The sequence below is a fragment of the Lathamus discolor genome, chromosome Z (assembly GCF_037157495.1).
Source record: "Lathamus discolor isolate bLatDis1 chromosome Z, bLatDis1.hap1, whole genome shotgun sequence".
NCBI classification, from domain to species: Eukaryota; Metazoa; Chordata; class Aves; order Psittaciformes; family Psittacidae; genus Lathamus; species Lathamus discolor.
This window is the reverse complement of record NC_088909.1, coordinates 27722030-27738023: the sequence shown is the minus strand read 5'-3', so window position 1 is coordinate 27738023 and position 15994 is coordinate 27722030. Positions and strand designations below refer to the sequence as shown.

The 15994-nt window shown below is 47.0% G+C and overlaps 1 protein-coding gene across 13 annotated transcripts in view; it reads right to left on the bottom strand.

Annotated features, from left to right (window-relative positions):
* Positions 1 to 15994, bottom strand: part of PAX5 (paired box 5) — a 142398-nt gene that overhangs the window by 19865 nt on the left and 106539 nt on the right. For 3 of the 13 annotated variants that reach the window (XM_065663446.1, XM_065663448.1, XM_065663447.1), the window contains one exon: positions 579 to 2382. The exons of 4 other annotated variants lie outside the window; for them this stretch is intronic. In XM_065663446.1, the coding sequence (XP_065519518.1) occupies positions 2069 to 2382 (314 nt within the window). In that variant the 3' untranslated portion in view covers positions 579 to 2068. 6 more of the 13 variants (XR_010608851.1, XM_065663449.1, XM_065663452.1 and 3 more) reach the window with 6 other exon arrangements.

Sequence of the window (15994 nt, the reverse complement as noted above, 5' to 3'; positions counted from 1 at the left end):
TATTACACAAAAGTCACCGTATGGCAACTCTGCCTGAGACTGCTTCATAATTCAGCAGCCCTGCACAGCACTCCACGTAAAAGAATGACAAACAACTGTGTGAGACCTTAGAAAAGAAGGAAAATGATCTGGTCTCTCTTGCACAGAACAATGGCGTATTTTCCCCTCAGTAAAGCAAATCTGCTTCTTCACACCAAGCCATCATAGTGTCTCAGGGTGAGAGAGGAAGAGGTCTGCAGCCTCACAAAACTGGCCCACAAAACTCACTACTTACAAGTTTTCCTCACGTACAGGAGAGCTGGGAAACATCTTTTAGTTAAGATTTCCTTTCATGCAAAAAATGTAGTTTCACATCCCTAACATACTTGCGCAAATCTGTGACAATTTTCACAAAATTCTTCAGTAAAAAAAAAGCCCTGAATTTGTTGTGTTTTGGTTTTTTTAAGTCAGATTTTTTCCAAATAATTTTTTTCTTCCTCTTTCAAATTCAGAGATCTGTTAAATCTGTTTTCAAATTGAGTTCACACAAGCTAATAAATAATGTCTCCCAAAATATTAACTGGAAAACAAACTGTATCTTTGAAGTCCCGAGTAATTTTTATTGTTGTTTTTTGTTTTGATTAAACATTGGAATTTCTCCCAATTCTAACATTCATCAGCAAACAACAGGATCAGTGATTTATACTGCTCTTATCTGTAAATATCTTTGTAAATATCAGCTGCATTTAAGATGGGGGACTAGAAACCCCAGGGCACATTTTGGGTGGACCAGCAGTAATCTGGCATGTCGTTTCCTGGTCCCTCGCACTTTGTTTTCTCATGGAAGTCCCACAGGAGGAAGGACATTGACAACTGCCTTCTGCTCCATGGACCAAGCACGCTTGGCCATTTAATCTGCCTGCTCAGACCAAGTAGTCTACACTCTGCAAACAACAGAACCACAAAAAAAAAAGGAAAAATTACTGAAGTAGAACCTTACTGAAACAAAACGTGTGTTAGAAACAACATTCCCCCCGGGAGGAGGCCGAGCAGGAAAATACACTATATTTAGCAAAACCCTGCCATGTTCTACCCAATTTATTTCGATGAAAATGCCCAGGGTGACAACCAGTGAAAAATCCCAGGACAAGTAAGCTGGACTCATAGGCCAGACTTTGAAGGGCAGGCTAGGCAAATTTTCGCAGGATTGGAATATCAGAAACTGCTCCAGGACAGATTTCAGGTCCAACATGTGACGGTGATCGCTGCTGCAGCAAGTTCCTTCTAGAAAGTAATGGCAGCCTGGGCCAGGGGGCCAGACACATATTTCAGGTGTTGACGCCACTCTGGTGTCCAGCACCCCAAAGAGATGTACCCCTGCATCGGGCCAAGCGAGGCAAGTGACAGCAGCCCCAGCATGTCCTCTTGCCTGCCTGAGGGCGAGGGCATGGAGCAGGCACCATGCTCTTGTTGCTTCCCTAAGACATACCCACAGCTGGATCTTGGTGTCTGCTGATGCCTTCCATTCTAGGACAGCAGCCAAGCTCCGGCAGGCTGGCAGGAGTCCCTGGGGTGTTCGCTCCAGCCCAGAGCCCAGCACCTTCCTGGCACATGGGGCTCTGCGGGCCTCGGGCAGCACTGGTGGCTGGCAGAGGATGCCCAGTTCATGCTGCACAACTCTGCTGAGATGTGCTGCGTGCTAGGAGCCCCCCAGCCACCAAGCCCCGCAGTCGCTTCAGGGACCTCACTCTCTGCTTGGAGGCCTCTCAGTCCTGAGAAGGAAAGCACGCGTGTGTGTGAGTGGTGAAGCTGGTACTCGGAGGGGAGCAGGGGAAGACATGGTGTTAGGAGCTTTCTGAGGGATGAAAAATAGGTTTTTTGGGTCCAGATAAGGGCAAAGGAGCTGGTGCAGGGCCTGGAGCACAAGTGTGATGAGGAACAGCTGAGGGACCTGGGGTTTAGTCTGGAGAAGAGAAGGCTCAGGGGGGACCTTATTGCTCTCTACAACAGGAGGATGGAGCCAGGAGGTGGCTGGTCTCTTCTCTCAGGTAACAAATGACAGAATGAAAGGTAATGGTCTCAAGCTGCATCAGCGGGAGGAGGAAGGAGGGGGCGTATTGGACTGGATATTAGGAAAAATCTCTGAAAGAGTGTTCAGGCATTGGAACAGGCTGCTCAGGGCAGTGGTGGAGTCACTGTCCCTGAAGTGTTCACAAACCGTGTAGATGAGGTCCTCAGTGCCACGGTTCAGTGGTGGCCTTGGCAGTGCTGGGGAACAGTTGGACGTGATGATCTTAAAGGTCTTTTCCAACCAGGTTGATTCTACAACAGGAGGAGGCTCAGCACCATGAGCCCCTGAGCTTGCACAGTGCCGCAGCCAGCATGGTTTGTGGTTGGCAGGAACTTTAACGAAAAAGAAACATTTCCCAAGGGAACTGAAAAATTCCAGTTTGGAAAACCTCTTCAATGAGCTGTTCTAGAAAAAAACGAAGCTGCTCTTCGCTGTGCCTCATGTCCTCCACATGAAAATGCGAAGCTGCTCCCCATCTGTGGACCATCGCTTACCTGGCTTTGTATCCACCAATTTATCTGTTCCCACAGAAAAAGTGAATAAAGCACTAATAAAGGGAAAAGGAGAAATGCTTTCTGTACAATTAATATTTCCTTTTTTTTTTTAATGAGGATGGAATTGAAAGTGAAATTTTTAAGCAAAAGAACAGCCCTCACAAATGTATTTCAAGTAAGAAGAAAACTTCCCTTAAATGGAACAAAATCTTCACTTCTTGGTTTAAAATGAAAAAGAAAAAAACCCCAAAAAACCCCTGACAAACAGCAAGTTCTTAGAGCACTAAGCCACTAAGCCCTCTACACTTACTGTTTAAACACAGTGTAATAAAATTATGTCAAAACTTTCATCCCGCTGTAGCCAAGATAGAGCCCCTGGAACTGCAACAGTCCAGCCAACCGCAAGTACCCAGGCATTCATGGATCCCAGGCAGTGCTATTAATGCCACAGAATTAATTAGACAGCATCTATAACACTGAAAGAACAGCCACGAAATGAGGTAGTAACTGTTAATCAATCACCATGGCCAGCAGTGTAAGCAGCACTCTGCTTCTGTGGCTGAGCACCTGCAGCACCCTCCTCCAACAAACCTGAACAAACAGTGAAATTTAGCAGGTTAAAACACATTTCTTTCCTAACAGCAAAAGGAACAGCCAGCTGGAAGCACAAAATGCTTCCTATACCCTTCCTGTTCAGTTACCTACAGACACCATCACAGCAATCTGCCTGGATGGCCAAAGTGGTGCTGGGGGCACAATCCAGGTTTGAGCAGGGGCATGGGGTCTGCTCCTTAGCAGGTGGGCTAACGTGCTTGGATCCACCAGCTAGGGTACCGGGTAGCCTGCCACCATCAACAAGCTCAGGTAGCGTTTTCCTGGTGTGCTGGGGACCATGCTGTCAGCAGCAGCTTCCTCCTGGAAGCACCGAGGGTGCACATGCAGAAATACAGCCCACTGGTACACACAGGCACATCGACAGAAATCTGTCAATGCATGTTCACAGGTATGTGTGTGCTCTTTACACACATAAAGGAAAACAGGCTTGTAAATCCACTGGTAAATCCAATGTAAGAATCCAGTGGATCGATAGATCACTTATTATCATCTATGACCCCTTCCACCAGCACATTTACACTCAAGCACATCCCACTCTTGTCTATAACATCTTACAACCATTGATCAACCCTTCAAAGAACAGCTAGGTGCAGCCACCACCCAAACTTTCTTATACGCGATTTCAAAACTAAATTAGCCGGTATGCTGGCTAATTTTTCCTGCATATCAGCCAAGCAGAAGTTTATTGCAGTTGTGGCTGGAAGGCACTTGGTCACGTACAGACAGTCCCTCCAAAGTTCTCAGCCCCATCAAGACTGCCAATTAACTTCTAATGAAGGTCGTATATAATTTTATGATCATACATATTGGACAGTGTTTCCCCCCTATATTATCTTTATATTAACTAGCACCTGCTCAAAGATGTACAATTTTAATGGTTCTGAGTACGATGTCATATTTTAAGATAACAGTAACATGCAGATTTTTGTAACACTACCTCATTTCCAAGAAGCTACAAGGCACAGAAATCCCATCAATGACTAATGAGTTGTGGGTTAAGGTGGACATACCTTGCTGTGAAGTCACTGTACTATTCTCGACCTGTGCTGCCTGCCATAAAATTTTAATGCTGCTTCTGACATATTTATGAAATACCTCACCTAGTCTTTGCAGGATGACAAAAAGATTTACAGCTGCAATTACTGCAACCACATAGGTTTTAGCTATGCACTTTAAACTTTTGTACACAAAGGTATTTAATACAACAAAGATACGTGGTGCCACAGAGCAACCATATTGCAACTGCATTAGGAGAGATTTATTTCCCTGTACCAGGAGGACAGCTGCCCAACTCACCTGTGAAGAAGATGGCACTGCAATCAATGATGATGAGGAATTTGCCCCTTACCTCTCCCACCAGTTGTATACCAGCCATCAGCACACAACCTGCTGGGACTCCAGGTGGGCACAGATGCACAGAGATGCACCACTGGCAATACCAAACCCTGTGAGCCACACTTGGTTCACAGAGCCTTGGCACCACCGCTGCCAGACATAAGGCCAGGGATGCAGTGCCACTCTGTGCTGGTTGCTGCAGCAACCACCTCATGGGTGTCCCCACGCCTGGACTGCAGGGCTGCCTGCGTCCTTCACAAAGCCCCATTCCCTGCTTCCAGGAAAGGTGAGGGGCACAGAGCAGACAAGGGGCATGGTGTGGACGAGAGGCATGGAATGTCCTCCATCCATGCAGGATGGACCTTCCCTGCTCAGGACTGATGAGCTGGTAGAACAGGTGGGATGAAAATGAAAACTTCTGTCTTGCAGAAAGTATCAGGCTTTCTGGGTTTCATCCTAAATTGGTATAGAAAGTACCAAGAATTATCTCATGGGATGAAATTCTCTAAGCTATGTAATGGAAATGTTGCCTTTGGTTCAGATGAGAATATTCCACTCCATGCGTCATCCTGACTTTAGCCTGTTTCATAATTTCAGCCTTCATAATGATAATGTAATGAGTAGTTACTTCCAGGAATTACACAAGTAATTTAGCTAGTAGCAGAAGCAGATATAATGTTACAAGTCATAATAACATAGCAGCAGTGTGGAAATGGTGAAGTCTGGAAATTAAGCATTTTGGTAGCTTGATAAATATATGCTACTGCTGACATGGAAGCAGTCTTCAATTATCTGCAAACACAGGTGTTAATAGGGGCAGGAAAGTGTCTGCATGCTTGAGGGAGCATCCTCCCACACCAGCATTTTCTGAGGCATCCCACCACTGTCCCCAGCCTCAGTGACCATGTCAGACCTTGCCAGGGGCATGCTGGGACCAGACCAGCAACTCGGGCTGTATCAGGCCACGTTCTGCCCTTTCTGCCAAAGTGGCAGCACCTTTGATGGGCAGAAGTCTCTTGTCCTTATGTAAGCCTCCTGCATGGATGAGCACTCCCAGCTGAACCACTCAAAACATCAGCATCCTAGCCCTTCTGCCTGCTTCCTTCAGCTGGACTCCAGGCTTCAGCCACCCCTGAACTAGAGCATTAGCACATCAGCAGGGTCTGTTTTCCCCCTCTAGTTCTTTCTGTCATCACAAGGAGGTTGGGCGAGCTCTGAAATACAGAGACATGGCCCCAGCAGGGATGTCAAGTTTTTCTTTCTGACACCAAACACAATGCAAATGAATGCCTGAGTGACAGAAGACAGATAATTTCTCACTTGATTTTCACAGCACTGCTTTGGTTTTACACCGCATCCACATTACAGTCATCTTTTTAATGCAGAGAAAAACATGTCAGCCTATCTCAGGTCAATCTCTGGGAGTGCAGCAGCTTGGTCCTCCAGCAGGACAGACACCCTACTGGCAAACACTCTGTAGCCAAAGCCATTTCTCAAGTACTGTCTGCAGCTGATGGCCTTATCCAGCTGAATTAGTCAAAAGTTGTGCTGAGGAAGAGAGCAGGTGGTGGGAAAAGGATCACAGGCGGGGTTTGTCTTCCCACATCTAGCAGACTGATGCTTGAGGACACCATGGCACATCCTCCGGGGAACGTATGGCTCCTCATATGTCCCAGCAGCCCAGACCACCCTTCGCAGGACCACAGTCCTCACGGAAGGTGGCATTATGTTCTCTGACTTTAATAAACATGCAAGACTGAAGATTACAAAGCCTGGGTTGAGGTGGCTCCTTTGTGCTGCAGGAGGCTGGTAGGAAGAGAAGATGGGGCAGCAGCGTCACTCTATGGCCACACCTCTCACCAACACAGCAAACAGCCGTTCTCCTGCCTGGGCACTACTCATCCCCCACTGTGGAGTCCATGCACACCTCTTCATGCAAGCAAAATATCTGTGTACACTTGGAAGTTATATATTCCTCAACAAAGAGTCCATGTTACAAAGCAACCTTTGCTGCTGCTACCTGAGACTGACAGGATTCAGCGCAACTGCTGCTAAACAGACATTGAGGCGTGACCAGAATGCTGTTAAGTCTTTTTGTGTAGGAATTAAGGAGGTTACATTTAAATTTCCTGGTTTACTCTGCAGTTCGTGCAGCGCCTGATCCCAAATCTACTGCAGTCACAGGTGACGGATGATTCACAATCAAAGTGCCCCAGTGCTGTATTTGATGCCAGAAATAAGCAAACATCCTTCTTTCTGGAGACTTCCCACTTCCCCATCCAGGTTGTCCCTCTTCTCCCAGCACAGCCAGACAGTCCATGAGCAGGGCATGTGAGAGACATGTACTCAGGCTCTTCTGACCTGCACACCCTATGCAGGGGTTCACACCTGCCCGGGTGCACACACAGCAGTTTTCCAACACAAACCCTGCTACCTACAGTTTGACAGCCTCCACTTCAAAATATGTTCTCAGAGGAAAGTTCTGCCATTGAAATAAGGCTGTCCTTGGAGCATCTTCACTTGTTCTTAAGGCATGCCATTTTGCTTAGAAATTTTCATTTAATTTGGTTTACTTTTCATTTTGATTTTTTTTTTTTTTGCTCTGATCATACTATATTGCATTATACTGCATTGCAATCTACTGTAATCTTTTGGCATTTGTATTTGTTTAGATAAAGTATCAATGTGTTGAGAAACTCCTGGAAAGAGAATACTTAATTCTCAAAATACTCAATTTCTATTTGTGCCACAGACATCAGTTCTGAGCATTGGAGGTTACCTTAGGGCAGATGTTCTGCGTTCAAACAGACCTAACTGCAAGCAAACCCCCTACAATAATCATCACACACAAATCAAGCCTACAGCCTTTGAAAGCAAGTCCAGCAAGCGGTAAAAAGGATTAAGTTTATAAATAATGTTTTGCAGGAGAGAGATTGGTTACAAAACCCCCCAAAACTTCTGCATGGGTCATCCTGCAGCAGCAAATGCTGGAAGCAGGAGACATTAGTTCATTGAAGGACAACTTGTTAAGTGCTTCCTTACACCACAAAGCAGGGCAGACACTGGAACCCTCAGGCTGTTACCCAGAGCCAGAGGTATCTTTCACTACACACAGAAACATGGGCTTGGAGCAGCGCACAAGAAGCTGCTCTTTCATGGGGTGCTCATCACGGGCGGCAAGCAGGGTAGCCAGGGTCTAACACCCAGGAGGAAAGAAACTGCATCCTCCACAGTACCTACCACACAACAGAGCTCTGGACAGGTGGGCTGTAGAGTTCAGATGTGATGGGAACAGAGACTCTGCTCTCCCATCCCTGCTACCGGCTGCTGCCTTCAGGGTGACACTGCGCACTCCTTGCACGGTGCAGTGCTGCAGGAACGCACCAGCCACGTCACACTCCTGCCCATAGACACAGCAGGCCATGAAGTGCTTTTCACTCCACTTACTGCAGGGATCTCAGCGCTTGCTCATAATAGAACGCAGTTTGTCAGAAAACAGCCTGACGGATTTTGGTGGATGGGTCTGGTTACTGCGTGCACCCAGCACATGAGGCACAGAACCACTTCAGTGCCTGAACCACTGCTGGCAGCTGTGACAGATGCTGGGCACACTGCAGTGATAAAACCTCCGGCAACTAGTTGTTTGTAACCACAAGGCTTTTGTAATCTCCAGTTGTTTTAAACTCTGGGTACTGACATAAGACAAGAAGACACAAACATAAAAAAGCTGAATGCTCAGAATGATGATGCGTTTTCTGTGCTCTCACGTGACTGTTGCTCTGCTCTGAGAAACCTCATAATGAGCAATGGGGCTGGGTACAGCCCTGTGAGTACAAAGCAGTCCAGGTCAGCTCCAGTCATGCTTTTCAGCCTTGGAAGCAATGCAAGGCATTGTATTGGAGGCACGGCTCAGGATACCAGGCACTTTAACTGGCTTTTTGGTGTTCTTCTTCACCAATCCAAACAGCAGTTTCCCAAAATCAGAGCTAGTTTAGACTTTGTGGCTTTCTAATTACAGCTCACTTTTTCTTATTGTGTTTCCAACAACGGACAACTGTCAATAATGACAAACACAGAGCAAACAGGAGAGGACCTGTGGACAGCAGAGGATGCAGCAGCATACTTCACCTGTGGCTGTCCACTGAGCTTTCACTGCCGGCTCATCAGGGATGCACTGCCTGAGGAGCCACTGGTTCTGAGAGCCAGCAGACAATGACCCTTTAGCAAACTCTTTGTAAAGCTGTTCCTGCGTTCCCAGAGGAGAGGACAGCAGTGCACCATGAAGCCCCTGCATGCCAAGCGGATGTCCTTGATGCCCAGAGGAGACTCCAGACCTGCCTCAGAGAAGGTGAACTGTGGAAGGCAAGCTCTGCAAACCAGCCCCATGCCAGGTCCTACAGGGCTAATGCAATTAATGAGCAGAGGACAAGCTTTTAACATGTCATCTACAAGTGCCATATCTTTAAATTTCCAGGTATTTTAGCACAGGCTCATGTTTGTTGTAGCTGCCAGCACAATGGGGCTTGCAGGGGACAGAAAGAGTTTTAGTAACATAATAAATAAAAAACCTAAACAAACAAACAAAAAAGCCAACCAAAAAACCCTCAATAAACCAAAACACCAAAACCAAACCCCAAAACAGAAAGAAAAAGCTTTTAAACTCTCACTGTTTCTTTTACAATCACCAATATTGCTTAAAGGAGGGAAGTACATCATAAAACTGAATGAACCATCAACAGGGAACAGCCACTGTTTTCCTTTTGAGTAACTCTGCATGTGTTGCCAGTGACAGAAGATGGAAAGTCCCACAGTTCCCCCTGGGGACGCAGGATGGAGACCTGTGCCATCAGCTCAGAGCCTCCAGTCTTGTCCTCACCATCCATAGGATGGCAGGAGGCCATGGTGCTGCTGGCAGCATCCTTTTGATGTCATCTGCACACTGCTTTACACAGCATAGCATCCTCCACATTGATGCTTGATGAGTTCCGTAAGAAAAGACAACCTGTGCCAGGAGTCCTCAGCAGGGCTCCAGAAGAAATGACCACAGACTGCATCTTCCATTCATCAGCCCTAAACCCCCCCAGTAGTGACACTTTTTGCTGCAAACAATGGCTTAACTTCAAAATCATCATCCAAACAGAGCCCTGCCCTATCCCATGGCCACTGCTCAACTGCAGGAGCCCCAGATGCCAGCACTGTCCTGGAGTGAAGAAGGGATGATTATGGCATCAAGCTCCTGCTGGAAAGTACCCCCTGCACCGCAGCCCCCTCAGTGTCACCCACACCGCAGCCAGCTGACATAACAGACAGATTTGACTGAAGGTAGCCAAACTGTCACTCAGGAGGTGCCCCTTGGTACCTCTTCTGGCTGAATCTACTTGAGGGTGGGCTTGCCTGAGTTGCTTCTGTCAGGGATTTCAAAGAGAACAAGCAGCTGAATGCGGATCTGACAGCTCAGCCGAATTAGGGCTATTTGCATGCTAATTTCTACCGTGCTTAACTCACTGGCAGACCTAGAGCGGGAAGCAGCCTCTGCATGTTTGGAACAATGCTTGACTGATCTAGCTGCGTTAACGAGCAAATTATGGTAATTTTGTTATTACAAATGCATAGACATTTCCAAAGAGTGGAGCAATACAATATGTTTTCCCTCCTCCTCCTCACTCCAAAAATACAGACCCTTTTGTTTATACACACTTCCCCTTGCTTACTTATGTTTAGATATGCACAGCATCTCACATTGATAGTAGGAGGCAGAAACTACAGCCGGAGCAGACGGAGCCCACAGAGCAGACAGGACCAGCTCTGCAGAGCATGGGATGCTTGGGACCTCATCCTCAGCTAGTGTGAAGCAGCAGACAGCCTTCGTGGCCAGCGGTCATGACTAGCCGACCCCAGTTGAAGATCAGGTCTGTAAGGGGAAAGTGGGTCTGGGAACAGCAGATCCAGAGGCTGTTAGCTTCCCAGTATTTCACCTTCTTGCCCTCTCCAGGGTAATTTCTACATCAGTTTAATGAAATAATATCTGACAACATCATATTGAAAACAATATATAAATTTTATCTATATTCTGTGCGAGCGTGGTAATCACACTTCTGAGAGATGAATGCCAAAACATTTCTCCAGGCTTCCAAGGTGCTCACAGACCCTCACCCAAAGTGTACACAAGCAGCGGATAAACACATACCATTTTCTTAACTGCTTCATTATTAATTAAGGGAACCATTTGTCAGTTTATTTGCAACCTGGTATTGCCCCAAGATATTTGTGATGGCATATCACTTGCTTCATCGTATGTGATGAAACTTCTCCAGGATTTGTCCTCCAGATTACATGAGGGTGGGGAGGCATCTTTGTGGAGCAGCACTAGACATGAAGAAAAACAGTAAATTCACTTAACCAGAGTATGCAAACTTTCAGCACTTCTGTCTTGTGGCAGCAGGTCTTGAGCTGTGGAGGTGGAAGTCCAGGGTGCTCTTGTGTGCATGTGCACAGGGTGAAGGTGTTTTGAGGCATACCAGGTGATGGCTGGGATTGAGCTACACGGGCTGAAATAAGTGGTGATACCAGCACAGAAAAATTAAGTGCTCATAATCCACACAGAAATAAACATCCCTGCTGTAATGTCAGCATGAAGCAGGTGGAGCAGATGGTAAATGGACTTAGGAGTCACCTCCAGACTCCAAGGAGATAACTCGCAAACTTTCCACTTCACCAAAGAAATGCTAAGGTTTATTCTGCATTTGCTTTCAGTCCTTCTAGCACAAGGGACCTGATTCTCCTTTCACTCTCACTGGCCACAATAGCATCACTGCCCATGTAACCAAGCAGTTTCACCTTTGTGCTGTAAATCAGAGGAGAACCCAGTTAAGGCTGTGCCACCAATGCTCTCTGTCATCCCACATACTGTAATTTGCTTTGTCTTCCCATTTTTAAGTGTTTTACCTCCCAGCTGCTTTGCTTTCAAATATTTATCGCTGTGTGTCAGGAGATTACAAAAGGCTATGTTGAAACTTTGGCAAAGGCAGAGCCAGAACTAATAACAAATGCATGAAAATAACTGTGATTTAAGTCTTCAGTGTGATAGGGGGGACGAAACCTCACCAATTCCTAGAAGCTTGATTCCAGAGGTCCGATATCCTAACTGCTGCCTCCCACCCACAAAGCTCACATTCGAGCTCCCTTGCACCCCTCACTGCAGGCTGGGCTCAAGCAGCTGAGTGCCAGTGCTGTTCCTTGTAGTCTCAGGTAGGAGAAAGAGCCCCAAAATGGAGAGGTCACATAAGCTCACTTCTTCTACACACCAATACCTGCTAGCCACAAGAAAAAATGCATTTGAAAACCACATGTTTTGTTTCCCAGCATCCTCTCCTTCTGCTTCACACGTTAAATCTTCTCCTAGCTAAGAGACTGGTAATGGCACCATTGCTATTTTTTATGCTTTTCTTTTCAAAGCTCAGTTTTGAATGTCACTGTTTTCAGGTGCCTTTAGTCAGGTAATTGCACATAGACTTCATATAAAGGAAATTCATTTGTTCAGGGTCACTGCATGGCTTTTCATTAAAAACAAATTACTGGTGTTCAGAAAGGACATCTGGGTTTCGAGAGTCCCATTAATGACTATATTTTCAGCATCACTATTCCGGACAGTCTACCCTTTCCTGTCACCCAGTGCTCAGGGCCTGGCAGGAGAGCAGGGGACAGGGGTGAATGACAGTCCCAGGGAGGGGAGGATGGGCAGGAAGCAGGATGTCCATGCCTGGAGATGGGGAGAGAAAACAAGGGGAAACAGAAACCAAGCGGCAGCAGGGGCTGCTGTCCAAACACTTCTAACACGAGAATCAGAATAAGTATTTAAGTGAACAATAATTGCTCTTTGAGGATGACCTTTTACCAGCTCAGGTACAGCACCATGAACCTGATGGTGAGGGCAAGCTGGACACAGGTATGATTTGCTCAAGACCCCTGCCAAGCGCTTGCTGTCCTGGCAGTGAGAACTGCCATAAGACCCCTGTCCTGGCCCCAGCCAGGACCCAAATGGACACAGCTCTAGGGATCATGGTCCTCAGAGCAGGCATCCAAGCTGCAGCTCTGACAATGCTCCTGCCTTCCACTCTGTCCCCTTCCCAATGGCCACTGTCCTCCACAGACATGTCCTGGGAGCAGTCCCACATATACAAGCAGTGATCCATGGAGACAGACCTGACCCCGTGCTGGAAACGGGCTGGTAGTGTGTGGAGAAAGAGACAACCAATAAAAGACCCCAGGCAAGCAGTGCTGGCTCCCATCACCATGCCAGCCCCAGATGGGAGTGCATTATTGTCCACGCAGGAGGAGGAGTAGTGCTGGAAAGAAGGTCCAGCCTCCTGGAGGCAAGGGAAATACAATAACAGTCCATAACCAGCAGACGTAGAATCTGTGTGCCGTTTCAAACACTTCACTTCAAAAACGTTCTGGGACACCCACACAGGTCACAGAGTAAAATCCCTGCCAACATTGCGTTTTCCAGTGATGTGCCCCCAACTAGCTGCTGCTGTGCTCCTAAAGGCAAATTTGCAGACATGAAGTAGTAAAGGGAAAAAATACAGCAGAAGCTGCAAGCAAATGACAGCATCAGTTCCATCAGAAGAGCAAAACAGCCCAGAGACTGACTGCCTTTTTGGAAACAAGTAAGCAAAGCTGGGAGGTACTAGACTGCAAGTACTGGATGGGATGGAGAAGATGCAGTTTGTTCTTGCCTGCTTTTCCCAGGAGACAAGGGGAAGGTTGCTGGGAAAATACTACTTGATGTTTCTAAAGCAACAGCATATTAGGGATACAGTCACAGTGTGAACAAATAACACCAAATTATTGGAGATAATTTCTGCAGATAGCATCTCATTAACCTGTGGGATCCTGTGTTCTGAGATGGTACTGAGACCACGTATCTAGTAGGAATCAACAGATTAAACTTTTAAATAGATAATGAGAACATACAGAGAGCTACACTAGACAAAATAAACATTTACAAGGGATATAAACTCTCATGCTTCAAGGCATAAGCCACTAGATGATGAGGATTAAAGACAAGTGTCCACTTTGGTCAAGCTGCTCCAGGAGCTGCTGCGTGCTTTGCCCCAGCAGCAGGCAGGTGAGGTCAGTGGGCAGGCAGTAGCTGTTCCAGGACCCCATGGCTTCCTATGACAGATGCCACACAATGCTGTCCATCTCCCATCTACTCCCAACATGTCCAGGAATATTCACCTATAGTCACCCATTTTACACCAGGTCTAGCTGCCTTCCCCCTTCCGTGCCTGGTCTCCCAGACAGGAGGCGAGCTGGGCAGCTGGTTACGGAGTACAGGCAGATGGAGGATCCTGCGTTGGGAGCCCATGCTGCAGGGCTGCAGTGACTTGAATTAATAAGCTAACAGGAGAACCAGGTCCCTCTCTGATACAGTACCAGAAGGAACCATACAAACTTCTGGTTCTGCAGCATGTTTTCAGCAATGCCATAATAAAAACACTGAGTCATAGGATGATGGGGCATTTCAGGATGGAATGGACTTTGGGAGGTCTCTAGAGCCTGATCACAGCGGGACCAGCAATGAGGCTAGACCAGGATGCTCAGGGCTTCAGACAGCCTGTCCTTGAAAACCCTCAAGGATGGACACTGTACAGTTTCTCTGAGGAACTTCTTCCACCCCTGGACCCTCTTGATGGGGAAATAGTTGGAAGCTTTTCCTCACACCCAATTTGCATCTTGCTTGTTTCAGCTTCATGGCTATTGTGTCTTTGTGCTAGGGGGCCCAAACAGGCACTATTCCCATTGTGAGTCTAAGTGTGCAAATGAGGGGGGTAATCCTTGCTAGGATGCTGCTGGCTGTCTTCATCACCAGGGCACATTGCTCAGCTCCAGATCTTGCCCACATCCCCAGAGTCCCTCTGGCAGCCAGTTTTGTTGCAGTCCTCCCTTCCCTGGTGCAGGATTTTATGTTTGCCCTGGTTAAATTTCATGCTCCTTCCAGGCTGCATAGGTGCCTCCATGTGACAGCCCTACCCTGGAGGACACTGACAGCATTCTTCACTTTGGCATCATCTGAAAACCTGTGGAGGGTGTGCTCCCTCCTTGTTGTGGATGAAGATGCTGACCAGGGCAGACCTGGTCGGATGCTGGCCATACCCTGCAGCACGGTGGCATTGTGGCATTAACCACCACCTTTAAGCTTGACCATCCAGCCAGCTGTTTTCCCATCTACCTGCCCAGGTGTCCACGCTGCAGCACTTCACTGTACCCTGTAAAGCCAGAGCATTGTGGTCTACAAGATCTGCACTGCCTCTCTGGTCACCTCTATGGGGTGACAGCCACCAAAAGGAAGGAGAAGCATGGTTGTGCCAGTGATGTGCAGAGGCACCACATTTATGGGAGCCTCAAGTGATGTAGCACTCAGATCATAAAGCTCTGGGCTGAAAGTGAAACCATGTGTTTGCTTGTTTTCTTCCTTTAGAGAAATTTATTCTCTGGGCCACCATAAACATTTACAAGCCACATAAAAAAGGAAATTCCCTGTTGATAATACAAGTCCCTGTTTTTGTAGGGAAAGAAGGTAGGCGATCTGAAAGCACGGACCAGATGTTTGTGCAGGGCATGGAGATGCAGTGGAGACATGTTCCTGTGTGCATCCTTGTCTCTGGAAGAGGTAGAGAAAGACCCACGGATGTGGGGGGAAGAAGCCGAATAAGCGGTGGGGAAGCCGGACGAGAAATAAGCACAAAGCAAGAAGCTTAATCCACACAGCTCTCACTTCCATCTTGGAAATGCCAGAGAGCTGGATAGTCTCTCCAACCCCACAGGCATGCCACAACCACAGCAGATGCAAGACAAACACCAGCAGTGCGTCAAAGGACAGGTTCATTCAGAGCAGCACAAGCAATGGCAGCGGCAACAAGCATACAACAAAACACCATCTATGTCTTAACATGTATAGATTTCTCCAACATCTCTAAGCACTAACACACACAACTACCTAATTATGAGCAGAAATTCATGGCTAACAATTAAAAATCTTATCAAGGAAGCACATTTCTAGCAGAGGGTCTGAAAACTACAACAAAGCAGTGGCAGGTCATGAAATGAATCCCTGAGAGTGGTATACCAAGCATGCACCCTTGCTCAGGCATGGAGATTTGTCCATTTTGGAACAAGCAGGGATGTGCCTACAGCACCAGACAGGATCCATCATCTGCTTCATGGTTAACCCCTTGGGGGCTGTGGTGCTTTCCCTGGGAAGACTCTGAAACTGGTCCTGCAAAGGACAGGAGTCAAAGAAGGATTCAGAAGGCATTTTGGATGCTAGTTAGCAAATTCTCACTTACATGAGAACGAGAACCTACAGGAACTGCAGCTGACCTTCACACTAGCTGGAGCAGAAGGTTGTTATTAAAGGAACCAGAGAGAGGAACAGTGCAGTTATTCAATATAATGGGTCACACAAGCCTACGTGTAGTTAAAAATAAAATCT